Raw genomic sequence first — 27,411 nt, forward strand, 5'->3', positions numbered from 1 at the left:
CAGAGAACATGCTTTATTGAGAAGTAGATACAGGAATAGCACATTCTACCACATCAGGGGAACAGGGTTTAGCTTGTGTACATGACTGGCCTTCTTCCCCACTCCCCAGAGTTCCACCCTGCCAGATGTCTTCGGCTACAACGTACGATCCAAGGGCACTTGACAGCAATCCTCAGTAATGCCCACAAGGATATAAATCCTGTGCTGAGATCTATTTATTTAGGGAGGCAAAGAAAAAGGCACAGCCCACCACGAAAGGGCCCGTAGAGAACTTCTCCACACTGGGAATGGTCAGTGATTAACAAGAAATGGCCCTTACTTACCAGCACAGGGTAAGAGCTTCATTTCAGACACCACACAAGAAGAGATCATCGGAAGGGTCTAAATGCAGCTATCACTCACCTCACACCTGTCTCTCGCAGGAGACAGATAGGAAACACATGGCACAAGGACAGTGGTTATACTTGAAAGCCATTTTACGGAGGTTTCTTTTGGTGGTGCGGAGGGGTGTGTGTGTGTGTGGGGGGGTGTCACTGTTGTTCTATAAGAACAGACAGGATGCACTGTCAACAGAAAAGCAACCATCCACACAGCTAGCCGGAGCCGCTGTTGATGCACAGAATGTATGCTTTAGACAATCCAACAACTGAGGATATTGCTTTGTAGACTTTCTGTGGCTGTTTGGACAAGGTTATCAAAAATTCACCTGAAATTAATATTGTATTCCTTTAATATAGAGTCTTTTCAAAAAGCTACAATTCAAAGACTGTTTTAGGAGAACGATTAAGTGGAAATACACTAAACTTGTTTCTATACGTGTAAAGGAAACCACCAACTCCAGCAACAGGAAATCAGTGATATCTGACCTAAGAGGCCTGTACTGCCACGATACTGTACTGCCATGATACTGTACTAACCTCAGGAGAGCCTGCCACACCCAAAAGGGCTACTCTGTAACAGTATGGCACATCACAGTGCTTTCACACTATTAAACTGGACTCTTCCAGGGTAACACCAATGATCATACCACTCACTGATAGGTGCAAGTTGTGCAAGCTTCAGAGTGTACAATATTAGCAGTCAGTTTTTGTTACACGAAGACCTGGTATATTATGTGGGGAAGCTCTCTTTAAAGAGGTGTCATGCTGTCTTACTGAAACTAATTGATACATGGGGTAAGGAAGTTCATCAGACAGGGTTAGTTGTAACAATGCTAAAGTCAGTAAACTGGCAACATGTTGGGAACCTGCTTGGATGCAGATTTACAACCCCTTTTCCCAAACAAAACGTTGATAGAATAATTTGGAGAACAGATTTGTAGACCTTGTTCAAAGGCCACAGAAGCTGTCCTGTCCATTACTTAGAAAGCAGAGTGCCTGCAGGTAGGAACACAAACAGATTATAGGACACGACACAACCTCATTGGAATAAGAACATGAGGGTAGGACCAGTGACTGGACAGGTACAGTACCAGATATCAGAACTCCTTGGGCCAGTGCTTGGGTCCTATACAGATCCAATCCTTGCAACCTCATTGAGGCCGAAACATAAAGTTCCTCAGAACCAGCGTCTGTGGTGTGCACAAAAGATCTGGGCCAGAACAGTACCAAGGGGAACTGATCTTCCTGGAGGATACTGTACCAGCCAATCACAACAGCAACAGATACAACAGAGATCCCTAGGGTACTTCCTACTGCTGGGGTTCTTCACTGGCTTCTGGAGTGATGGCCAGTTAAGTTCCCTTGGGAGGGGTCCATTTCAAACAACTGGGATCCATTGTCTTATTGGTGTTTGATCTTTTTGCCTCTTTGGCTATCCATTCGTCAATCAGATCCTGAGAAAGAGAGCATGAAAGGGCAGGTTAAACCAAAGAGAATAGTCGATGTGAATTGTCCATTGGACAACCCACATGTGAGTCCAACACTTTGGAGATGACCTGCGCTCCATCTGCTTGGTACCACAGAGATGACACATTGTGAATGGAGCAGCCCGTATTACTTTTTAGGAACTCCACTAATAACATAGGTCAGGCTGCCTTCACCTACAGGTAAGAGCCCCAGGATGGGGAAATTTAAAAAAAACAGTGAAGAGGGGAGCTGGGTTTGAGGATTTACTTGCTTAAGACTAGCAGTGGAATTTCCCTATGTCAAAAAACAGCACAGAAAGTGGTTAAAAAGTAGAGGATTTCTAAACTAGTTGGGGAGGAGGGAAAAATCAGACTGGGGACCCACCTGAAACTTTATCAGATATTTTGTTTCGCGTTAAGATTAAAAAGTTCCCTCACCAGAATCAAAGCGCAAGAAAACCCAACACAATGCATAGGGAATGTAGATTAAGATAGGATATTATCCTATGGCCCTAACACACAAAGCTGAACTGTAAGCAACGAAAAGTGCAGGCACAGCCACCAGAAGTCTCACCTGTCTCTTTAACACCAGGTGTTTTCCCTTCCAGTACTTGAGCATCTGAAGTGCCTGCAGAGTACTAACGATGTCAACAGGGTTCACTGCAGTCTCCTGGCTGATTTCTGAAAAACAAGGTCACAGTCCACAAGACGATAGGAGGCAGCAAGCCAGACCACCAAAGAATTCCCTCAAGACTGCAGCTGTCATACTTGTTTAGTTCTCAAATACAGCTTCATGTTCTGCTGTACCCACCCTTCATAATTACATCTACAAGATGCCTTGCGAATACTGAGATCTTTTAAGTTTAATGCCAATACTCATTCCTCTGCTTCAGCTTGGTCAATGATTAGGGAAGCAGTGTTATCTAGTGGTCAGAGCCCACAGTCCATTCCCAGATGTTTCACTGACTTGCTATGTGATCATAAGCAAGTCATCACCTCTGTGCTTCACTTTCCTCACCTGCGAAATGGGAATAATTGTTATTGCCCAAGGGGTGACTGTGAGGCTTAATTGTTTGTAAAGAACTTTGGAGAACCTTAGATTCTATACAAATTGCTAGTAATTAAGTCTACGTATCTATCACTGCATAGATTCAAAGTAGTTTTAGAAATTTTCAGAAATCTCTCTTTAGCCAAAGAGGTTTTCCTTTTTGAAATTAATATTCTAAAGAAAGCCACAACACAAATCATCCTCCACCTCCTGGTACTCTCTCTAGCCAGTCGGGATATGCAGGGACTGAATGCCATTTATTCAGACCTCACTAGTGACCTCTGTGGAGAAAAAACTATAAAGATTTACTGGATTGTCACACAACTGTCAATTCATACAAAGACAAGAAGAAGAGAGGCAAAATGGCCCCATATTCTCCTCATATGAAAGGAAAGTAACGCTGCAGGTCAAATATTTCAGCCAGCTGGCCACCAACACCAAACCTCAGAAGAAAACAATTTGGATCTATTGGGAACGAGCGAGAGAATACTCACCACCTACAATAGGTAATGCAGCAATGAAAAGAGTTGATTTTTGAAAGCATAGACATGAGCTAAGCAGCAGTCCATGTGCCTGCTGTGTTCCTATTAACTAGATCTGCATAGCATCAGAGGTGTAAACCATTACTCATTTGTATCTAGTTATTCAGTCTTGCTTTTCTGGAGAGTGAGCTGTGCAGGGGAGCTGCTCAGAATGATGCTGACTTTCAAGCTGCTGTTTAGATCCCCATCGCTCACTGTTTTTCTTTTTATAAATAAACAATTAATTAAGGGCATAAACAGGGGTGCTCTGAGAGTCTTCAAAACCCAGCAACCTAGCTTAATTTTAAAAATAGTGGGGTAAGACAGCCAGACAAAAACCCATCTAATTACAGTCTAGAGGAGCCACGCCACTTTAAGAACCCCAGTAAGAGAAAGCAACTCACCCATGAGGGTAAAATGGACCAAACGTCAGTCACCGCAGGTTTGGGGAAAGGGGTGAAGAACAAAGAGCACAGAAACGTTCCTGAACAAATTCTCTACGAGCTCATTTAGCACTAGAACCCACCTTTGATAGAGATCTCTTTGCCTTGGAAATTATGCAGATAACGGAGAAGAACTTCCTTCCAGTAACTACGGTAGCTGATAAGGCCCAAGTCAGACAGCGGGCGTTCTGGAGAGCCAACCTTTTCTTCCACTTTGGAAAGTAAATAACCTGTGAGCAAGAGAAAACATTTACTCACAGTATACCAGGCTCTCTCCTGACCGTCAACTAGCTACAGTTAACTGCAGGGATTTGTCATCACGGATGCCCCAAAAGCAACGTGTGTGTTGCACAAGTTCACCAAGAAATAGTTAATCTGAGGCAGCCAATGCCTCCTGAATACCACTTTATGTGTAGCACTGGAAAAGCAGCTCAGAAGTCTTTTTCCATACAGACAGACCAACTATAGCCTGCTAAGTGATGAATGATTATAATTCAGTCCAGGAAATACTGCTGACTTGCATCATTATCAGGATGATCTGAGACACATTTGGAAAGAACCACAAGAGGCAACTGTGCAGATTTTGTTAGCATAAGTTTCCCTGCAAGGGAGTAACAGTACCTGGACATGAACCATGCTAAAGGCTCTTCTTTTGACTGGCCACTTCTGCGCCCACATATCTGTTACAACCCCGCCCTGAATGGCCCCACTGGCACACACATGCAAAAGCATGTGCTCAACAGCTCTTCTGGGAGTCAAGGGCACGGATACATTATGTGCAAGCTTGGTTTGAAGCAACCTTATCTGACTCAGCTGTGCATTTCTCTGCTTCTCAAAGGTCAGTGCACGAATACAGTATAGAGACAAAAGCTGAACTCTTGAAGATAGAGGGTTTGCCTCATTTCACAGACACTGCTGAAAGATTTTGTCACAACTTTTCCATATACTTACTGAAGTCAATGAGCATTTTGCCATAACCCTGCCTCATGTACTGGGGCATCGTCAGAATACAAGACACATTGTAGTTGAGGAAAGAATTCTTCTCCTGAAAGCAAGAAGAGCGAGGAACTAGATCAGCAGGTCTCAATCTACACAAACAGCAAGTACATCACTATTGCAGCAGGCCAAACAAGGCAGCACAACTGATGCAATACGAGTTGAGTGAAACAGCAATGTAATAGCCAGCCTGACAACTAACTTTCAATGTGAGCTTCCTCCACCCACCAAGCTGACTTAGAGTTTATTACTGTATTAACCATTAAACTGGGCATCCACTCTCATGATTGCTAAGAGTAGGGTGGAAGGCAAATAGAGCCCTGTCATGAGAGATTGTTGATTTAACCAGGACATTAGGGTAGTGCTGGCACAGCAATCTCTGTTCTGAATCCAACAACCTTCTTAATTGCATATGCAACATACAGTCAACACTGCATTAGAATGATATACATACTGCACTAGCAAAAAGTTTAATGAGGGAAGAGACCCATTAGGACAATGTTATCTGCAGGCCAAGGCAGGATATTTCTTTATGTTTGTTTAGTGCTTTATCCAGTCATAATTTAGGTGGCTTAAGAGACAGAGCTTCCAACACTCTCCTTGGGAGACTATTCTAGTGTCTAATGGCTTTCATTTGCTGCATTTTTTACTCTCTCAGGACAACTGCACCACAGAAACTGCATTTAAGTAAAGACAGCTAGGAAGTGTACTTCACAAAGATGTACTAGGCGTTAAGGAAAAAGTCCAGAGACACTTCTGTCTATTAAGGAGGAACAATGGGTGAGTAGACAAGGCACAGAAATATGAGCCATGAGACCTGGCTTTTACCCTAACTTCTGCTACTAACATGTGGTGTGGCCTTGGGCAATTCACTTCACCTTTGTTCCTCAGTTCCCCTACCTATAAAATGGATATATTTTCCCATCTCAAAGTGCTTTATAAAGCTCTAGGGATAAAAAGCATTAGAAGTACTAACTACACCTCTACCTCAATATAATGCTGTCCTCGGGAGCCAAAAAATCTTCGTCATGCATCCAACGAAGTGGGTATTCACCCACGAAAGCTCATGCTCCAAAATGTCTGTTAGTCTGTAAGGTGCCACAGGACTCTTTGCTGTTTTAAAAAAATCTTACTGCGTTATAGGTGAAACTGAGTTATATTGAACTTGCTTTGATCCACCGGAGTGTTCAGCCCTGCCCCGCCGGAGCACCACTTTACCGCGTTATATCCGAATTCATGTTATATTGGGCCATGTTACATCGAGGTAGAGGTGTATTATTAGAAAATGAATCTAATTTTATCACAAAGGAATTCATCTCCATTTGAGACAGCGAGATCCTAGCTAACTTGTATACAAGTGATTATGAATTACTGTTTAATATAACAATGTCTCTTTGCAAAGTTTGATTTTAGTAGCAATTAGGAAAGCTAAATAGCAAAGCTTCTGAAAAGCTTTTGTAGTTTAGCTTTGAAATTTTAGCTCTGCCTGGACACTTGGATGTTGGGACTTGTAGAAAACAGGAGTGAGGGTTTGCACAGACGACTCTGTCTTAAGCTACAGCATTAATACAGGTTTACATATATCGGTGGTTGATTTCTACTGACCTTGGAGAAATACCCTATCAGGTGGCAGCCAGTGTTGTCAGCTTCTGTCATGACATAGAAGAGGAAGGGTTCAACGTCATAATACAGAGTCTTATGATCCAAGAAAAGCTTCGCCAGCAGGCACAGGTTTTGGCAGTAGATCTGGAAGCAGAAGGAGAATCTGACACACCTGTTTGTCATGGTGCAGCATCTCTGAAAGAGAACCCCTTCCACTTTTGAAAGGATGGGAACTGTAACAAAATACAGATTAGAGTAGATCTGTTCTTCCACCAAATGCGTGTCTTCTCAAAACAGCTTCATTCCTAGCCATGGCAACAAACCCCCTCAACGTCCAGTTTCTAGCAGGGCTTAGACGGGTCTTCCACTATAGCAATGGCTCTAGCCATTTGGAGGCAGCTGTACCACTTCACTAGACTAAGCCCTCAGTTGAACCTGCCAGTACACACTACATGCTAGTCAACTGTGAATGCTCTAACCAGCAATGGAGCTGGGTTGCTCCGCTGCAGTTTATAGCACTCGTAACAAATGGGAGACAGGCAGTGGTGGCATGAGTCCAGGAACTGAGGGTCCTCATTAAGGTTCAGAAGGGGAACTGAACATACAATTGACAGCAGCTCTTGCACAAGTACTTGTATGTGAACAAGCCAATGGAACCATGGACCTGCAGGAGGGCTGAACAACAGCCACAAGGACGATGCAGATAGACATTGTTCAGGTGCACTGTTGCAAGAACCAACCAGTGCATTAAGATAACTACTAGCATTGCGAGAAGGGGCAGTATAGGCACTAACACTCCTTCTGGAATCAGAGGGAAAGAGGCCATGATCTCCTGCTTCTCTGTAGTGTAAGGCAGGCGACACAAAGTGCATTAGAAAGGTGAACACCAGAAGCAAGACTGTGCCACCATTGCAATTCCAGTTACCTTGTTCTTTTTCCCATCCACTTCAAACACCGAAATGGAGCCTTTGCGGTAAATTTCATCCCCTGGTGGATGTTTCCAGACACATTTTGCCTACAAGAAAATGACAATCAAAGTTAGGGTAACAATACTGCTCTAGCAGCTGCTTTGAAAGCAGAAAGAGCCTCTTGGATACAGAATAAGTGTTCCCAACAGGGAAACATTCATTCCTGTTCAGCTACAATGAGAAACTGGATTCCCAGCCCCCACTCCTACTCCACTGCGGTCCATCCAGTTGGCCCAGGGATTAAGACAATCTGAGAAAACCTGTCTTCCTTTCAAAGCTGTGCAGAGCACTTAGCATTCAGGCAGGCAGGCAAGCTCCCAAAGGGACTATTAGAGCCCAAAACAGCTTCTTTGTTTTAATGTGTTTTCATTATACTTCCAATCTCTAAACCTAAGGAGCTGGGCAACGATCACCAAGGATTTACCATGTGTCTGCGTAGTATTGTCTGACTCTTCATGTATTTGAGACAGAACTCGCACATGTAGAGGCGTCCCAACCGAGCATACTCTTCTGGATAGGGAGAATGATACCAGGTGTCCAGCTCATAGCGGCCAAAGGCAATTGTTTTAATCATGTTGCTGCCTTCTGTGATCTGACCCTGAAGCCGCAACTTCTCCTATCAGCGGAAGGAATAGAGGAAATGTAATAAAAAAGGAAAGGAAAAAACAAACATTTATTTCCCTTCTGTGAGCCTCTTCCAGAGCCATCTTACAAAATGCAAATCCCCAAGGAGCCCTCCATGCTAGCCTGACACGTTAACAAGTTTCTTGTCATGCCGGTATGGCCTGTGATCTCCAGGACCTCACATCACTCAACCTTACCTTAGATTGTTAACTTAAAAGCAAATTTACCCTCCATGCCACTTTGTATTTTCTCCCTCCCACAAGGGGAAAAGGGCCACTGACCATTCTGGTCGAGGTGGCCCCAAGCTACCACCAGAGACCATCAAAACTGCTTCTGGATCAGCTTTGGGGGTGGGAAATGGCATCTCAAGAAGCCCTTACCAGTCTAGCTTAAGACACAGTTCCGAACTCCAGGATGGCAGCGCACTGATAGGCTGGCCTCCTGCAGAGCATTTTAACCTCTCAACTCAATCAATACTCAGCTATTGTTTCAATGTGTGAAGCTGTTGCCCATTCTGCCCAGGAACACATTGATCTTCTCTCACAGGAGGAAAGCTGCAAATGAGCACTTGAGAAATGGGACCAAATCACTCTCTTGGCTCAGAGCTCTGGCAGTATCCAAGTCTGGAAATGCACAGCTCCAGCTGTACCGTGGGCAAATTCATTGTTGTCAGACACCTCTAGACTCCTTATATTTTTAAGACCTAAATACAGGAAGACAGTCAGCCCTGGTGTAACTCCACTGACTTGGCTCTTATTTTGAACATGTTTCACTCTGCATTCTATTGCCATTTATACTTTGCATAGTTCAGAGGTGGTTCTTCTCACACACACTCACTTATCAGCACAAACATTGCAGACTATGGGGCCGTTCAGCTCTTGGAAAAGCAAAGGCCGCTGCTAGCAGACGTGTTAAGGATTAAGAGTCTCACCAGGTCTTCAGAGGCCCGTGCTTGTGCTCTTCGGAAAAGCTCTAGGTCATACTCGCTCGTCAGGTTTTCCAAGAGGGGTTCTCTGGTGTTGCCATAGGTTTGTCTGTGTTCCTGAAACAATTAAATATTAAGAGCTTTAAACCTCTGAATGATCTATGCCAACCCTGGGCTACTGAATGCCACAGCTTTGTTAGCCCAGCATTCTGCAGGATGAGTGGAAAGCAAAATCTCCATATGCTTGTTGCATACTATAGAAAGGAACTAAAGTAAATTTTGCTGTCATACCATGTACTTTTCTTTCTGCTCCTTGGTTAGTCCCGCATTCCTTTTCTTCCTCAGCTCTGCTACTTTCTCTTTGTACCGCAGCTGTCTCTCTGTTGGTGCCTGAAAGAGAGAAGCTAGGAATAGTCAATGAACTTAGCTTATTTCAGACATTGCCCATATCCTTTCAGTTCTAAAGGACTCAACATTCCATGCGTTCCCCCTTTCAGCAAGTCTTTCTCCCCTGAAGGATATGTTCAGTTGACTACTCGTCACCAATAGCTAGGAAGGGCAACATGAAATCACAAGGCAACATAAAGGAATATACAATATTCCATTAAAAAAAGTGTTTAAATGAGTTTTATGAATTTCAAAGCTCATGAGAGAGCACAGATTAGAGTCAAGCAGAGCGCAGACATGGAAAAGACAGAGTCCTCTTTTTTCCCCAGGCCTGCTAGTATGCATCAATCCCAGTGCACAGAACCATGCTCTGTCTATTTGGGATTTTATCATGTGGACAAATATTCCTTGGAAACAGACTCAGGTCAAACTTGTTATAAAGATAAACTCATCTAGATTTGAACCCAAGTGTCCAAAATTTGAGAAGCATTAACCACTGAAGGCCTTCTCTTTGGTTTAGCAGAAGGTATACTGACCAATGCGTTTCTGTAGAAACGCATATGCTCTGCATTTCAAAAGACATGAACAGAGAATAATCTCTCAGAACAGCCACAGCCTATTTTGTGTAACTATAATAGATTGCTGTAGGAAACATCAAAATCCAGCAATCAGGGACAGCCACATCCCGTGTTCTCACCAGCAACCAGGGTTTGGGCTGCTCCAAACCCTCATCTCATGATTACAATGGAGAGGATAATGGTGCACGAGGGTCCAGCACAAAAGCCCATCTCAAAGATAAATCAGGAAGAGGAACGCAAGAGTTCCAGTCACAAAAGCTTGAAGGCCCAAACTGAGGTTTCGCACCTGGAATTGGGACACTGCTTATGCATTGAATGCATACCTGATGTCTGGTGGCATGCCTGTTGTTGTCATCCTGTCTGTGGGACAGCATCCTCTCCTCAATCTGTTTATCTCGGCTCTGCGCTCTCACCTGGAAATCAGAACAAAGCCCTCAAAGCACGTGAGGACTCTTTTTCCAGTTCCCCTTTGAATTCCAGTATACAGAATGCACACCGTGACAGAAATATGCACTGCTGTTTCATGTCTGAAGTGAGACTACACTTCGAGCATAATAACCATCCGTTTAACCCAGGGCTATTAATGACAGGCCTTGACATCTCGTACTGTAAAAGCAGAATGAAAACAGAAGAGGAGAGAAAGTTACCTTGCACTCATCTGCTGAGAGATTATGATATAGTGGGCATCCTGATATGGAAAAGTGTCTCTCATGCTTCCCTGTTAGGTGTCCTGTGGAGAACCAGAGGAAAAAACCTTACAGCCAGTAAGTAAAAAAGCCAATAATTAAAGCATCTTTAGATCAGGTGGTTAGACACTGTGACTGGGTTTCAAAGAAGGGCTTAATAAGTTTATTACCCGTAAAACAGGACGAACAAACTTCATGATTCATGAGATAAGCTGTAGGGGCCAAAAAGAAAACCCAAATATACACACCTCACCACATTATCAGGTTAGATCATCTTCCTTCCAAGTATCCTGCTTCTGGCAATAAAAGGGTCTTACCTCAAGGACCCTACATTTTCCCCAAGCCTTTCTGAGAAATCACTTTCCTGTCACATCACATCCATTCCCCTTGTACTCCTCACCCCTCCACTGCAGGGTGCAAGAATTCCAAAAGGATTTACTAGGCTTGGAACCAACAAATTTCACCGATGTTCCATCCAGAATACCGCAAGATATCAATGTAAAGAGGGTTTTTTCATTTTGTTTCAAAGTGAATTTAGTGCGGATTGCATTTGTCCACAGAACCGGTAAAGTTCAGACAGCAGCAGGGCAAGCTTCCCCGACACTATCCAGTCACAGCACTGACACACATTGACCACCTCAAGTGAGAAAGGGTATTTCAAACTCCGTGGCCCATTCGGTTGCTCTCTTTGCTGAGAAACTATTAAAAAAAGGGGCAACTGAAGTTTGTGTAGGCAGAAACTGAAGCAAGATCAAAACTATTTCCACATATGCCAAAGAGCCAACAGGTGGCACAGCATCTAGTCACTAATAACAGACAGGATCTCAACTACTGACCTAGAAGAATATTCCATTGACCTTCCAGGCCCAATGCTGCAGAGAATTTTGCAGTAAACTCAGAGCTTTTTGTATAAGTGATAAGGCATCTTGAGAACTCCACTGATCTTGGTGCAGATAGAGAAACTTGGAAAAAATCAGCACTGTAACCATCCATTCTCAGGCTTTTCTTCTCCTCACCACCCTCAACTATTTCTGGCCAAAAGACACCCCTGAAATGTATGTATTGCTGGCATGTTCCAGTGGTTTTCTATTTCAACCACCCAACAAATAATCTGATCCCAATAAAATGCATGCTGCTGAGACATGCAACTCCACCCAGTGGGGGTTCTCAACCCTGTGAAACGTGGGCTACTGAGCTCAATGTCAGAAATGGAAGGGAGAGGAACTAATCTTGGAGCTGGCTTTACCTAGGGAGTTGCAACCAGGCGTGGGACACTTCATGTTGAAGTTGTAGCTTTCGTGGAAGCGGCGGCGCTTGGGGCGGTGAGACAGGTCACTTCCAGAATCCTTCATGGACATGTCCTTGGCAATGCTCTCATCATGGGACACATTTGGACTGGAAATATCTATGTCAGACTCTGAAGAGGGGGCATTCCCAGTTGGGGTGCGCGGTGGAGACTCGTCATGATCCACTGCATTTTTGGTATCTGAATGAGAGTTGAGACGTTATAGATTTGCATGAAGGGAAGCTTACAAAAAATTAATTTCGTGACTTCACACAACACACAGCCACCTGCTGCAAACCCTCATCCTTAGGGCCCTGCATTAAACCCTCAATCTCATAGGGCTAGTCTCTGAGAGAAAGCACACCACTTAGCTGACATCGTCCTGCAAGCACTCAAAGCCACACCTCACTCCCGTACCTCTATCGGAAAAGTCAACCACTTGCTCTGTTTCCGATCCAGATGAGCGGGTCTGTCGGAGTGGGTATTTTTTTGGAGTCACAGGGGTGGGTTGTTGTTGACTGCGAGTCACCCTCCTAGTAGAATAGGCAGGCTCCTCTGTGCCAAAGGATGGCGGATTACGAACTGGGCTGGAGTCTAATTTAATAAAAAAAACAAACAACAACAAAAAACAACACCAATTTAATTGAGGGCAACCACTACTAATCACTAACCTACCTCCCCACCTGATCCCAAAGCCAGGGTCAAATTACCTCTGGTTCTGCACCTATCAACAATCCAAACTACAAGTTCATCATCATCTGACTGCTTGACCCCAACAGCAAGGTATCGCTTTCAACACCATTGATACATCTACTAGCATCAAGATCTGTTCATCTAAGCTGCCCTCTTTCACAATTTTACAGACACTATGAGCCACCAACAATCCGAGGAATGAGGCACAAAGTCAACTTGCTGTGTACTCCATCATTTATCCAATGGTTACAAACCATCTCCCACTGAGAAAGAGAAAAAGCTGCCTGTGAAGATGAGAATCATTACTAGTTAGATCAGCCCTCTGTATACCACTACTGCCTTGCACCAAAAGCAGCTAAGTTGGGACCCTGCATGTAACCTTCCAGCGTTACCACCCTTAATAAAGATTCTCATGCAGCAAATTCTCCAGCAAAAAATGTTTTTTCCTTTTAATTACTGTCAGACAAGATCAGCAGTCCTCAAATCAACTATGAGAAAGTGGAAAAGTAAAACATACCCTCACAGTCTAGATGCCAAAATGTAGAAACTTGCAAAATATACCCCACTGACACAATATATTGATTACACTCCATTATACAACAGGCTTTCAACTAAATCTGAAAATACACTCCTCCTCACAGCACAGAGCCTCAACTTCCATTTCTGAGCACCTCCAAGCAGCCTGAAGTCTCCAAATACCAACTTCCCTCTTTCTGTCTAGTTATTTATATGCTGTTCTCATCACCATGATATTACTAAGTTAAAATTCAGGAGAAAACCCCCCGAGGTCCAGTTTCAGGGACGTGGTTACAATGAAGCCATAACAGAACAGCGAATTCCAGGTGTGCCAGGCCTTTATGCAAAGGCATGTTTTGAACATTTCTTTTGATTACAATACAAACAGCTGTTCCTTAAAATAACTCAAGCAGCTTAGAAATTTTTGGAACATTCATTCATGTGAATGATACTTAACACTTCTATATAACTGCCTTTAACTACGAGAAAACACTACCTTTCAGATCAGGGAATAGATAGGAGGTCAGACATCCGACCCCCTGTTTAATCATTAGATTGAACAGCCTCATTTATGCAATGCATCCTTGCAATGCCTTTGTTCCTTTCCCTGGCACACCTGTATTCAATGAGAAAAAATAATGAATGGGATTAACTAATGATTCACTGAAATTCCTTTAAGTATTACCAAGCCAAGAATACTGTGACTGCCCAGCCAGCTGAATCTGGTGGGGCTAGGAAGAGGCATTTACCTTGAGAGCTCTGACTGAGCCTGGCTGAGGAACGGGTCACGCGGGCAGATCTTCGCGACGTGCCATCGCTTTCAGAGCTGTCCGTGTGCTCAGGATCTGTAGAGAAATCGGAGTCTTCGGTTCCATCTGAACTACTGCCTGCATTCCTCTGTAACACCACAGACCCAGACATTAGCACAGGAGCACTTCTACTTGTATACTTGTATTAATACTAGAAATAAGAGAATATTTGATGCCATTTCAATACACAACAAAAACAAACTAATGGCATCCGGGTAGTTTGCTCTGGAGGAAAAACTCGCTTTAGTACAATAAAGATGAGATATCTGACAGTACCATCCATAATACAGGATTTTTGCAAATAGATCAGGTCCATAACACTGCAGATGACACTAATTTCATTTTAGAAGAACATACTTGAAGTTTCAAGCAATTCAGACATTAGCTCCCTAATTTAACACAAAAGGTTCCAGACTGACTGCTCTCTTTCCAGGGCTCTCACTACGCCACCTCGCATAAGCAGCAGTGCTTCCCCTTTATCCTCTGAAAGCATGCTCTTCCAAGAAAGTGAGACGGCAGAGCCAAGGCCCAGAGCATCCTAGTGATGTGCAAGCACCGGGAGAGTTAGCAGTGGGAAAGGCGGGAACCAAGACTCCATGTTCTGACCAAATTACCATTCCACTTGCCCCACTGGGGCAGGGTTTGGGGTCCAGAGTGGGAGTGATGTGAAAGAAAGCCCAGGACTGAGTGAACATGCAGGATTTCATGCCATGGCAAGTTGATGAATGCAGGGGCATCATCCTGAGTCTTCTGGATGCTCCTATATACAGGGAGTCCCAGCTACACAACCCTGGGATTTGGGAAGGAGGAAGGTGAAGGAGCCCAGGGGAATCTGAGGGGGTAAAGAGGGGAGTATAAGGGGTAGCTGATGAAGTCCATCGAGGGTGAGCTTTAGCAGTGCACAATGGTGTGGTGTAGAGAGGGTATGAGGGAGGGGTGAGATAAAAGCAGTCCTGTGGGAGTGGGAATAGCTAAAGCAGCCCATGGTGGGGGTGCGTTTATGGCATAGAGGGAAATATGGGGGAAGAAATAAGGCCAAGTGCAGGAGGGTGGCACAGAGAGAAGCATGGGGAGAGCTAAGACAGTCTGGGCGGTAGTACAGGAGAGTGCATGGGGGGAATTAATGCAGCCCAATGCAAAAGTCTTCCCTGAGGTCCATTAACTCAGCCAGATATTTGCCTAGTTTTACAACAGGCTACATAAAAAGCACTAGCGAAGTCAGTACCAACTAAAATGTCACACAATGCTTTGTTTATACGGCTCTATGTACTAACACACTGCAATGTAAGTACACTCTTTGTGTCCCAACTGATTTATATGAGAATTATATGGTAAAAATGAGCAAGGCAGGAGGCAGCAACTTTCCAGTCCTAGTGGGGCTGTGACACTCTGGTGGGTTTAGGTCTGATTTTGGAAGCAAGTAGTTTGTAAGTGAGGTGGAACCTGGGGGGGCCGCAAGCCCAATCAGACTCCTGAAAGGGGTCCAGTCGTGTGGACAGGTGCAGAGCCCCCGCTCCAGAGCGTGAGGCGACCCTAGGGTGGGGATGCTCTGGCGGGGAGTAACAATCCTGGCCGGGGGGTGCCCTAGAGGGGGGATGGGAACGGGCAAGGCAGTCTGGGGGGGTAACGGAGACTAAGCCAAGCGCTACACCCCTGTCCCTGGCTTGGGAGTGGGGCGCCCCTGCACAGCCCTGCCGCAGCCGCTTTGTTTTGCCCCCGCGGCGTTACCGCTCACTCGCGCGCTCCCCCGGCCTGGTCCAACCAATCACGGGGGAAGAGGGGCGGGGCAGATAGGAATCCTCTCCAATAGAAACGGCCATGAGAAAAGGCGCGGCCCCAGGGCGTGACTGACGGGAAATTCCGGCCTATCCGCGTGCATTTCGCTGCCACAGAACCAGCCACTCAGGGAGGACAGATTGAATGGGAGGGAAGGGAGAGCGAACGGGAGAAACAAGGCACGCGTGGGGAGGTGATGGTACGGGGTGGAGACGGGCAGCAATGACGTCCACTCAGCGTCGAGCTGAGCCGTAAGGAGGAGCCAATCAACGACCAGGTCTCCAAGTAAGTGTCCAATCAGAAAAGCAAGAAGGCGGAACGTGCTCCAAGAGGGGGAAGGGGAAAAGATGACCGTTGGGGCGATGAGTGATAGCAGCGGTGACCAATCAGTACTCAGCAGGCCCTACTGGAGAGCCATTCAGGTTGCAAGATGGGCGGGTGCAGGGGGCTGAAGGCCGCTATTTTCGCTCAGTTTTCATGGCTGTAGGGGGCTGTTCGGTGGGGGGTAAACGGGGGCAAACAGGGTCTAACCGCCTTTTCCCTCCCCAGGGCCTTTCCAGCCTGCTCGGCCCTGTACTCACCTTCCTGCGCGGCATCCTTGGTGGGGGCGGGGGCAGCGAAGGCGGTTGGTCTCCGGTGCCCCCGGCCCGGGAAGCGGCGGTAGCCGCCGCGTTAGCACCGGTGGGCTCCGTGGTGACAGCCGTGTCTCTCGTTCTATCTCGCTGACGGTCACTCCGCGCCAGGCCGCTCCTCCGCCGCCAACAGCCCCTGTTTCCAGCTAGGTCCCTCACGCTTCCGCCGGGACACGGTCCACACCCCCGTCACGTGACTCAGATCTAGCCTCACGCCAGCGGCCGCCGCCATCTTGGATTCGGACAGGTAGAGTCAGGCTCTGTTGACAATGAAGCTGGTGGCAGCCATTTTGGATGTGGGCACTGATATTTCCAGGCGGGGGGGGCTGCCCGCCATCTTGGTTTAGGGCATTAAGAAGAATTCGACCCTATTGATGCTCAAAGTTTGAAGGGCCGTTTGGGATTCGGACACGATGTTTTCCAAGGAGCCTGATGTCTGCGACCGATTAGGGCAGGCCCCAACTGCCTCTGAGGCCATGATCGGCCATCTTGGATGCTGTCACCAGAGCCCCTTGCTGGTTTCATTGATCGATTCAGTGTGAGTAGGTCGGTGAGTATCGATGATTTTCCTTTGCGAGATGGGAGAGTCACGTATTGTGGTCTCGGTGCTGCACGTTGCCCTCCTCTCTTCCTGACCACCGGGGGCTTATGGGACTTCATCCCTGGGCTCTGTCTCCTCCAGATTCAGTCGGATATCCGCCGCTGAGGCGGGGTACGACAGGGGGTATCAGGGGACTGGGAAACCGAGTTCTTTTTTTACCCAGCTTGGGGTGGCAGCGTGAGTTGGTGGGTGGATCAGCTCCTTGGGAGACCAGTGCTCATTGTAGGATTGAGGTCTTAGGGTACCTTTCACATCAGAACTCACAAATTATAGCTCTTTCATATTTCAGTGAGCTAACACAAAAAAAGTCAAGTTTCAGGGACTTAAAAAGTGGCCCACAATTATACAGGCTACTATATAAAATCACTTAGGCACTTCTGAAAATTTTGCCCATAGTGATGATTGGGATGAAAATTTGCAAAAAGAAACTAAGAACCCCAGTTCCCCCCCCCCCCCTTATTATTTTCACATGCTGCTGTTCCTTAATCTGGCATTGAGATGCTGTGTGATTAAGTCACTTTACCTTTCAATGTCTCAGTTTCCCCATCTTTCAAATAAGGATAATACTTCCTATGTGGATTGTAGGCATAACTGAGTAACTTTTGCAATATGCCTAATGGAATGAGTAAGTAAAATCTATATTAATAACTTTATTTATTTATTTTGTTATAGTCTGCTGTTACAAACCTGAGAAGGAGAGAACTCTATCAAATGGAAAGTTTGTGCCAGTCACAAATAATGAAAAAGATTAAAAGAAATGGGGGAAATGTTATTAGATTTTTTTAAATGGCAATTCCCACTAAGTTAAGCAGACTTCTTATTGGTATGGGTTAAAAAAAATGGAGATATACCTATCTCCTACAATAGGAAGGGACCCTGAAGGGTCATTGAGTCCAGCCTCCTGCCTTTACTAGCAGGACCAAGTACTGATTTTGGCCCAGATCCCTAAGTGGCTCCCTCAAGGATTGAGCTTACAGCCCTGGGTTTAGCAGGCCAATGCTCAAACCACTGAGCTATCCCTCCTCCCCCAGTAAGCAGTTAATGAGCTAAACATTCATTGCAAGGTTTGTTTATTGCTATAATAATACTTGATAATGTGTTTTATATTTCATTAGCACCATATGGCAGTACGAAGATCTCAGAGTACTTTAAAAATAATAATAATCTCACAACAGTCTTATGGGGTATTGTAGATAAGGCCAGACCCGCCCTAGAAACTTTTTTGCCATTATGGCATTTTACACCAGCAAAAAGCCTTAGTGTAGACACAGTTATGTTGGCAAAAATGTCATATTGCTTGTATAACTCATTTTGTTGGGGAAGCTGGGTATGAGCTTTACATTGCACTTCTACTGCAGGAAGAGGGGGCCTTGCTGGTATAGTTATACCAGAAAATCCTTTCTAGCATAGACAAGGCCTAAATATTATCCCTATTTCTATTGATGATGAGTGACCTATCTCCTCCAAATCCTAAACCTTACAAAAACTCAGGTTGTTTCCTTCCACCCCAAACAAATCATGATGTTTGAAGGGCTTAAAAATTCTAAGGTTCTTTAGCTAGATGTTCTTCTATAATCTTGATATTTGATGTATTTGAAGACAGGCTATGGAATCTAAAAGAAAGGTCTTGATCATCTGTGGTCATTTAAGAATGGCACCTTTTCATTTTTGCCAAAGTGTGAACTCTGGGGTTTTGGCCCAGTTCTAATGTGAGCAGTTATATTCTGCCTCACTTAAATCCTCTTTCAGATTCAATTGGATAAAGAAGCCTTTGCTAGTGTTCCTGCACATTATTAAACAGTGCTGGGGTGGGATGTGGCAGTTGCTGTATTTCAGTGTTGGGTGAAGGATTTGTCTGTGCAGCTTGTACATCAGTTATAATTTGTAAAGTGTTTTGAGATGAGTCTGGCTGAAAAGTTCTGTAGAACTGAAGTTCTATTAAGTGTGCATCATACACCTGTGACTTATGATTTTTGTGGAACGTTGCTTAAATTAACTTCTTGCAAATGTGCGCATCCTGTCAAGTTACAGACTTCTCTGGAAGTGTCAGTGCTGACAAGAAAAACTATTGGCTAAATGGGACAGACAATCCTGCTGTGACAAGACTTGATTCAAATTTCTTTGCAGAAGTTAATAAGCAGTGAAGCTAAACAGCATTTTGCAAATTGCTTAGAAAATTGCTGCATGATCCTGATACAATAATTGTCTGCTGCTCCCAAGGGACAAGAACTGTAGAATTGAGAACAAAGGGCATTTTGTGGCCTATGAGACATTAATTTCTATATTTAACATGGCCAGGGCTTTATTGTAGTTATAGCTGCATCTTGTTATGGCAGCAGAGCTCTCTAAGCAACATACAGTATATAACCATGTTTAGAGCTGGTTTATTAGGCTGTTCCTGCTCTGTATCTCCAGAGTCAATATTCACTTAGAAGTAAGAGTCAGGATCCCGTGACTGCCTGTGCTCTCAGTGAATGGAAAGTCTGTTTCTGGGAGTCTTTATTTCCAGTGCTCCAATGTGTAATATTCTGCACTTAGCCATAACGTTTCATTTGGTAATCTCAAAGCATTGCATAAAAGTGGGTAAGTATTAGACTACGTTTATACAGATGATGAAACTGAGACACTGAAGTTCAGCGATCGGCTCAAATATTACGGCACTTGGAATCTAGGCCTCCAATCTCCTATGCTTCTAATAGTAACACTGGCTCACTTTCATAGTTCTTAAAATAGTTTCTCCTAGGGGAATTCTGTGCCAAAACATTCTGTACACGATATTTTCAAATTCTGCATATTTTATTCATCAAAATAACACAATATAATCATGCCATGTTCAATTGTTTTGGTAACTTATTTCAAAATACCTGTCAACAAATATGTCTGTAACAAAATAGACAACAAAAAGATTCAGGAAATGTTTTTTGACAAATAGATTCCTTACTAGGCATATTAATACAGAACTTTGAGTAATAATTTATTTAAAATACAATACAGAAAAGTATTTCCTGCACCCATCAGAAGCCGTGCAAAGGCGTGGGGGAATCAGGGGTAATGAGGGAGAGGGAAGTAATTGCTGGGAAGGAGCCTGGGAATGAATTTGAAAGGTTGTTGGGTTTGGGTGGGAGAAGTTTTTTTGGGAGGGGGATTGTTAGGGGGTTGGGGAGCCTCCCCCTTGCAGACCCTGTCTGACCCCTAGCCTCTCCCATTGATTCAGGCACATCTGTCCCTATTCCTGTGTGTCCCACCACCCCTCCTCCCCCATCCCCATGTATTCATGCACCTCCTGCCCGCCCCCAGCAGTAAATAGTATGAGGATGATTGACAATACCCCTATTTTTACAAAGTATGCGTGAATGGAAAAAACACATTTTCCTCCTGTAAATAGGTTCTGTTCAGATGCCTGATGAGAAAGGAAGATAGATGCCTTCAATGCTGAGTTTTTCCATCTTCCTTCCCATCCTCTGTTGGAAGGAGGAAAGGACCAGGTAATGACTATTATGCTGCAGCTTGCCAGAACTTTTCTCACACAGATAAATCTATGATGGAGCTAATTTTAGGGACTGGGTGGCTCAGGGGATTGGTAATGGGATATAGAAGCTTTTGCTTTGTGTCTGCTAGTTCAAAATCCAGTTCAAGTTGGGAATGTCTGGGAAATGGTAAAATCTGATGGCTATTCAGTGACTTGCGTGTGGAGTATGTTCAAGGTCCCTGTCCAGCTCCTCTCGAAAATTCCACTATCACTAGTTCTGATTAGTACAGTTGTATGTACTGGGGAAAACTATGTGTAAAAGTTTGTTGTGCCTGCCCAGGATATGCTTGGTTCAAACCCTAGTACAATCATTCTCTTTCACTAGCACAGATTGATTGACCTTTTAAAGATATATTAGGGAGAGGGTATGGGGAGGACATTTGTCTATTTCTTTTTTGTCTATTGTGTTAAAATAAATTCCCTTGCACGCAGAGCAGTGGGCTGTGTCAGGAATGAGGATCCTTCTTTCTGTCTGGGTTTTCAAGCATTCCCTTCATCGCATTTAAAGAAGTGTAATTTCTACACTGACTTAGCATTACCACTAGATGTCACTGTAGTAAGCGACTTATTCACCCTTCTAGATCTAAAACTTCACAAGTTCTTAAGTTAAAGGGCTGGATCTGTCTCCACTACATGCAATAATCAAATTAACTTTTATCTATGAAGGAAAAAAAACATTTCTGGCTCCCTGTGGTCCCTTAACCAGGACTGAAAATCTTCCAAGGAAGACCCAGAATGAAGAATTTTCTGGAGTCACTTTGGGTTAAATTTTCAAAAGCACCTAAATAGTTTAAGAGCCTAACTTCCATTTTCAAAAGTGACTGAGGAACCAAAGTCTCATTGCAAGTAATTGAGATGCATTGTCCAATTCTTAGCAGTACCAGCAACTATAGGAGGTGAAAGGAAAAGCTTTCCTGAAGAAGGGTGTGGCTCTTCTGATAAGTAAAAGCAGTTTTCCTAATATCTAGTGAGGCAATGGTATGTAATGGTTAGGACAGAAGACTGAGAGTTGAGAGAGACGAGTTCTGTACCTGGCCCTGTTACAGGCTTGCCAAATCAGTTAACACCCATAAAATGGGGATAATACAAATCTACCTTAACAGGGATGTCATGAGGCTTAGTACATGTTTGTGAAGCACTTCACGATCCTCAGTTGAAAAGTGCTGTACAAGAAGTGCTCTATTATACATTATTAATTGCTAGGGTTGGGGGGTTATTTTTTGTGAGACATTAAGAGATCACTTTACCTGCAGCAGCACAGTTAGGTGAAGTGGGGACAAATGACATATGAGTAAAACATGACACGGGAGATATCTGAAACATTGGCTTTTCTTTGCATGATTGCACATATCCATTCCATTTCAGGTGTGTGTGCGTGCCCAGGGTACCAGAATCACAGATTTTTCCCTTAGCAGTGGCTGTTGGGGCAGTACATGGACCCTTCATTACCTTGTGCTGCTGCACGTTTGGCATAAAGATCATGGTCGCCCCAGACCCTTCTCAGTTCCTTCCTACCATTGTGACTGGTAGTTGGAGCGCATCAACTTGCTACTGCAAGTTTCTCCCTTGACAGGAAAATTGTTTTTCATTCTGTGAATAGTAAGTGTATTTGTTAGTGTTAGATTAGTATAGGTTTTCTTTGTTGTTTTTCTTGGAGCCTGGGTTCCTTTTTTTCCCCACTGGGTACCAATCCCTGGTACTGGAATATGCCTTAGTCTCTGGATTTTAAGCCTTGTGCAGGCTACAAGAAATCTATGCCAGTGACCGACCCTCATTACACCTGCCTGAAGTGCCTCAAGAGGGTCGCATTCAAGACTGCTGCCAGATTTGCAGGACTTTAAACCCTGGACAAAAAAGAATAGAGAGGTGAGGCTGTATCACGTCCTCTTGGAGGCAGCCCTGCGTATCCCTTCTGAACCTTCCCGCTTTGGGCACACACTGAGTAGTCTGCATCAATGCAGATTGCTCTCTGGACATCACTTCTGAATGTTGGCACTGATCCCCTACCCTGGCGCCAAGAAAGAAGCACAGAAGATCAGATTCGTTAAAGAAGCAGAGGTGTGGCTTCACTAGAGTAGTGGTTCTTAAACTGTGGATTGGAATCCCAAAGTGGATTGTGATCCTGTTTTAATGGGGTTGCCAGGGCTGGCTTAGACTTGCAGTGGCCAGGGGCCAAAGCCAAAGCCTGAGTCCCACTGTCTGGGGCTGAAGCCTGAGGGCTTCAGCCTTGGGAGTGAATGGGGCTGAGTGAGGCTTTGGCTTTGCTCAGCCCCCATCTGGGGTGGCAGGGATCAGGCAGGCTCAGGCTTCGGTCTCCCTTCTGGGTTGGGTAGTAACTTTTTTTTTTTTTTTTTTTGTCAGAAGGGGGTCGCGGTGCAATGAAGCTTGAGAACCCCTGCACTAGAGGATTGAGGTCCCTGCTACCATCCACCAGTAAAGAATCAAGAGGACAGGGTAGAGCATCCTCTGGGAAGAGATGCTTTCACATACCAGTCTCTTCTCATCAGGGGTTGTTCAGGTGTCAGTAGAGCCGCATCAGAAAAGCGTCTCATTCCCAAGCATATAATGCTAGGACAATTCCCATGCTCACATATACTGTCCCTGGAGAGATCTTCAAGGTGTACATGACAAATTGTCACTGTCTTTCACAAAAACATCTCTCTTTCAGGGCTGATGGTGTCTTTGTGCTGCCAACTGCACGTCACTGGCTAGGAATCTTGGGCCTGATTCTTTACTGTCTTGAACCTTGTGTAATTATTTATACCTGTGCAAATAGGGTGTAAAATGCCGACATTCTGATTTGGTAGTTCTTACACTTTTTTCGCATGTGTACATAGATGATACAAGGTGCAAAGCTGTAGTGAATCTAGTCTGGATTAAAGAGCAGATGCAATTTCACAGCAGTAAGCCTGGCTCTGCAGCTGTTGAGCTTCCACTTCTGTTGGAGTTGAGGGTGCCCAGCGCTTCTCAAGAGGCCCTTCGTTAGGCCCAGTCTGAGTGAACTTGTGTATAGCCCAGACTGTAGCAGTCATGAAGATAGTCTAGGATACTGGATTCATTTTCATGTTGGCACAGTGTACTTGTTCATGGATTTAGCAATTAAAATATTCATCAGCTGTTGCATGCAAAGGGGACTCTAGTTTTGAGCGTATGTGCCCACAGTCCTTTCAGCAAACAGCTGGCTGAGATGGACCGATGCCTCTTCTTCATTCCCTTTCTGCTCTGATTTCCCATGAAGCAGAGGGCAGCTCAGAATCCTTTTGTCTGGTAACCCCAAGTTCCTTTTCCAAGCCAGTTTGAATGTAGCCAGGATATGGATTGTACTGTAAACAATAACTACAGAAATCTTCACTATCAAGAGACAGTCTTGGCCACCTACCATTTATTGAGTTGAAAGTTTTGCTGGGCACAGTTAGCTTTAGGTAGACAAAGGTACTACAGGGAACTCCAACAGAACCCTTGCAATTACTTTTTCTGCTGGCATCGCAGGCAGTTCTCTGGAGCCAGCATTTTCTGGCATCCAAGAACAAGGTCTAGGCCAGTTTGGCCCAGCTGACTCTTAGTGTAACAGAAAGCAGTCCAGTTTGAGCTTTACTGAAAGCGAAAAAGTTTTCACTCAGCTATAGCTGCAGATTTCCTGGTTCTTTCCCCTGGCCCCATGTTATAATTGAATTTATTGAATAGGTCCATAATAATAGTAATTTTTGCTAAGCTGGGTCAAAACACCTCATGATGGGCCAAATGTTTTATGCCTTCCCTGCCCCACCCAGCTTGGGTGTTTTGTATCCTCTTGGCTGCTTTTGAATTCATGACCTGCTCCTTTAATACATTCCTTCCAGTCTAAGCAGTGCTCTCCAACTGCCTGGCACTGATGTTAATGTCTTGCTTCCTGATCAATCAAGTCCTTTGCACACTTCCTTAAAGGAAAACTCTGCTCATTTTATTCAGCCCACTGGTGCAAACATTCCCAGGGGTAAGAAACATTTATCACTAGGACTAAAACTTTGACACACGTGGGAAGGGAAATTAAAATGTTTATCCCACTTGGCATTTCTGACCCTATCCCGTGGGCAGTCATTTTCCCCTAAAATTGACCCAAGCAATGTGGATAATGAGTAGCAGAGACTATGTAATTTCCTGAATAGTGATTTGACTGTAATAAAGAAAGAAGGGGGGGGGGGAAAGCTTTAAGCACAGACTATGCCCTTGGATACAGATGGTCAATTTCCCTGGAGTCAGTGGGTGTACTGGGGATAGAATCTGGTTTGCAGTGTTTCAGTGTTTAAACAGTGGCCACAATTCCCCATTGTCTTGTGCCTTTTGTAGTCACACCAATATGTATAAAATGTTATCAGATCAGACTGCTAGTATTTTATACCCACTTTACCCTGGATTACATGAGTGCAGTGGTGAGTTGGGTCAGTAATGTGTCCTTTTTTCTAATGAGTGTCAAACTATTATCAAAGCATATGGGGAAACAAGATGACTGCTCTTTCCAGTAGGCTTGCACTCTGCCAGAATCACTCTTCAACAAGATGGCTGCCCAGGAGAAGGTTCAGAAATGCCAGCTGGAATTGAAAGTTTATTTGAAAACTCCTGTTTTCAGTTTATTCATGGTAAAACAAAACCCACCCCAATCTTCTTTCCTTTGGAACTTCTAGACTGTTATGTTGAGCCAAATGGGTTGTTTTCCTTCAGTATCTGCTTTTTCTTCCTATATTCTGCCAGTTACTAAACAGCTCTCTGTGTAACCTATTTCCTAATTCATGGGGTCTTAAGCTTTTTCAAAACGAGAAAACCATCTTAGTAGAAAAGTTGTCATTGGATTCACCTTGCCTCTGTGATAGAATAACATTCCTGTGCCAAATATAGCAGTTTACATGGAAAAGTAACATCAGGAAAATATTTAATGCATGTTTAACTTATTCTAATGCAATTTAGTAGCTGGAAACAAAGCAATCCAACACCAAGTGACCAGCCAGCTGCCTGCAGGCCACCAGCTAATGCTCTGTGGATCACAACTGGTCCATAGATAAGAGTTCTAATTACAGAGGGTCTCATACACTAGTTCAGAAGCCATGTTTCCCCCCCCTCCCACCCCAGGAATCTAATGCTTCTGCTGTTTTATAATTCATTCTTTTAAGCAAGCCATTATTCTGTGACTATTAACACTTTGCATTTAATGTAGCCCCTCTTCTCAAGGGGATCTCAAAGCATTTTAACAAACATTAGTTAAGTCTCTCTGAGGTAGGGTAACCTTTTATACCCATTTTTTGTGGTACAGTGACTTTTTTTTTTTTCTCAGTGTGAGTCAGTGGCAGAGTTGGGAACAGAACATATGAATGGGGATTTTTAGTGTCTCATTCTATCCACGGGACAGCATTCCCACACTGTTCCCTAACCAGACCCTTTATCTTCTGAATCCATGCATTATCTGGCATTGATTCTGCAGTGATTGACTGGTTTCCTCTCACTGGTGCTATTCTTTATTCATTTACATGCTCCCTTACCGAACTGGCAATGTTTTGACATCAGTGATTCCTCTTACGTGAATGTGTTACTTTCTGCTGTATAATATACATAACTTAGTGCAAATTGTCTGTTTCATAATATCTCGTCTTACTTTTATTAGGAGTTAATGGCAAAGGTCCCACTGAATTCAGTGTGAGCCAGATCAGACTCTGAAGTAGCTTAGATGTATAGTGAATAATTTGTCAAAGCCTATAATTAAAAAAAAAAAAAATCAGTTATGCTGTTTTACATCAAACCATGTGAATGTACAAACTGCCCACTAGTGAAAAGCAGCCATCTTTGGGGGATGGGGATAGAAGGCAGGTAGCCATTTTATGTAACAGTTTAGAGTGAGTGAGAAGAATTTTGTTCAAGGACACTGAGGGAAAGCCTGGTTCATCAAAAACATACCCTTTGAAGTTTCACTCAAAGATCAAGACCTTAAAAGTAAGCTTTGTCTCCTTCCCACCCGTAGTAAACACCAAGGAATTTACTTAATCTCATTCAGGACTTGTCTGATAGACCAGAATGGTGATACTGTAGCTGGATCTGTTCATTTTGAGAGAGTTCCATTTTGCTTGTCAGTCCCTCCAGTGAAGCTGATAGACTCAGCGCCAAGGAGGGGGAGATGAAGTTGTGTGGTTTGGTTTTTTTTTTTTTTAGGTGTGACTCAGGGCAATGAGAGGAGGAAAACCTGTTACACACAAATAGATGCTCCTACACATACAGACTATAAATACTGAGCATACTGCTGTACAGACTGTGCTTTTTAAAAAGGCTACTCTTTGGGAGAGTATTGACTAGATCAGCACTTTGCTTCAGATACTATGGGACAGATTTGATAGATTCGGAAGCTCTGATGCAGCATTTGCTCTTCCTGATGAGGTAGCTGGCATTCTGGGGTTCTGCAAAGAGAGAGATGAGTGAGAATGGTATTGGCTGGCTGCAGTAGATCTCTGCAGTAGATTAGTTCTTCTTGACTGTTCAAGATTGGAAGGCTACAGAAATTACAACAGCAGGATTCATAGAAACCAGCAGATAGAATACAATAAACAAAACGTGGGTTCTTAACCTTGGGCCCTTTAGCACCAGTAAGACTACATCACTTTTTCTGCTGTTTTACAGCACAGCATTGAGGAACCTCTGTTCTGAGGAGATGACTACATTGTTCAGCTATATTTGAGCGCAGCATCCAGGATCCAGCACATCAAAAAAGTAATTGGTTTACCTCCGCCATTCTCAGAGATGTGGCAGTGACTTCTGGAAGTGCAGCAGCTCTTGAAGAAGAGGTCCAGAATGCACTGCATGTAGACATTTTCTTCTGTCACAGTAGACACAAACCTTCCATCCTGGGCTGATTTGATGAGATTGAGGTGAGATTTTAAAATAGCTGCAGCCCTCTGGATGGATTAAAAATTAGTTGTTTTCCCATTGT

At 44.2% G+C, this 27,411-nt stretch overlaps 1 protein-coding gene and 1 long non-coding RNA gene across 12 annotated transcripts in view; one reads left to right on the forward strand and one right to left on the reverse strand.

Moving 5' to 3' along the window:
• Positions 1–16,416, reverse strand: KAT7 (lysine acetyltransferase 7). Of its 2 annotated transcripts, XM_039516329.1 has the most exons (15): positions 16,285–16,416; positions 13,868–14,015; positions 12,327–12,503; positions 11,871–12,110; positions 10,586–10,668; positions 10,262–10,351; positions 9,265–9,363; positions 8,980–9,090; positions 7,849–8,040; positions 7,382–7,471; positions 6,460–6,600; positions 4,810–4,903; positions 3,942–4,088; positions 2,421–2,527; positions 1–1,834 (listed from the first exon to the last, which is right to left on the reverse strand). In XM_039516329.1, the coding sequence occupies exons 1-15, from the start codon at positions 16,297–16,299 to the stop codon at positions 1,733–1,735; spliced, it is 1,836 nt and encodes a 611-aa protein (XP_039372263.1). In that variant the 5' UTR covers positions 16,300–16,416; the 3' UTR covers positions 1–1,732. The 2 variants fall into 2 exon arrangements, with proteins under 2 accessions (XP_039372263.1, XP_039372262.1); XM_039516328.1 differs by lacking the exon at positions 16,285–16,416 and having other exon boundaries at positions 13,868–14,039.
• LOC120392031 overlaps positions 15,867–27,411 on the forward strand; it is a 17,718-nt gene continuing 6,173 nt past the window's right edge. For 7 of the 10 annotated variants that reach the window (XR_005591549.1, XR_005591553.1, XR_005591551.1 and 4 more), the window contains exons 1-3: positions 16,566–16,885; positions 20,322–20,421; positions 27,102–27,349. This is a non-coding gene — a long non-coding RNA (uncharacterized LOC120392031). Of the gene's footprint in view, positions 15,989–16,252; positions 16,886–20,321; positions 20,422–27,101; positions 27,350–27,411 lie in introns of those variants that run through there. The other 3 variants (XR_005591555.1, XR_005591557.1, XR_005591548.1) reach the window with 2 other exon arrangements.

This window comes from Mauremys reevesii, linkage group 27 (assembly GCF_016161935.1).
Source record: "Mauremys reevesii isolate NIE-2019 linkage group 27, ASM1616193v1, whole genome shotgun sequence".
NCBI lineage: Eukaryota > Metazoa > Chordata > Testudines > Geoemydidae > Mauremys > Mauremys reevesii.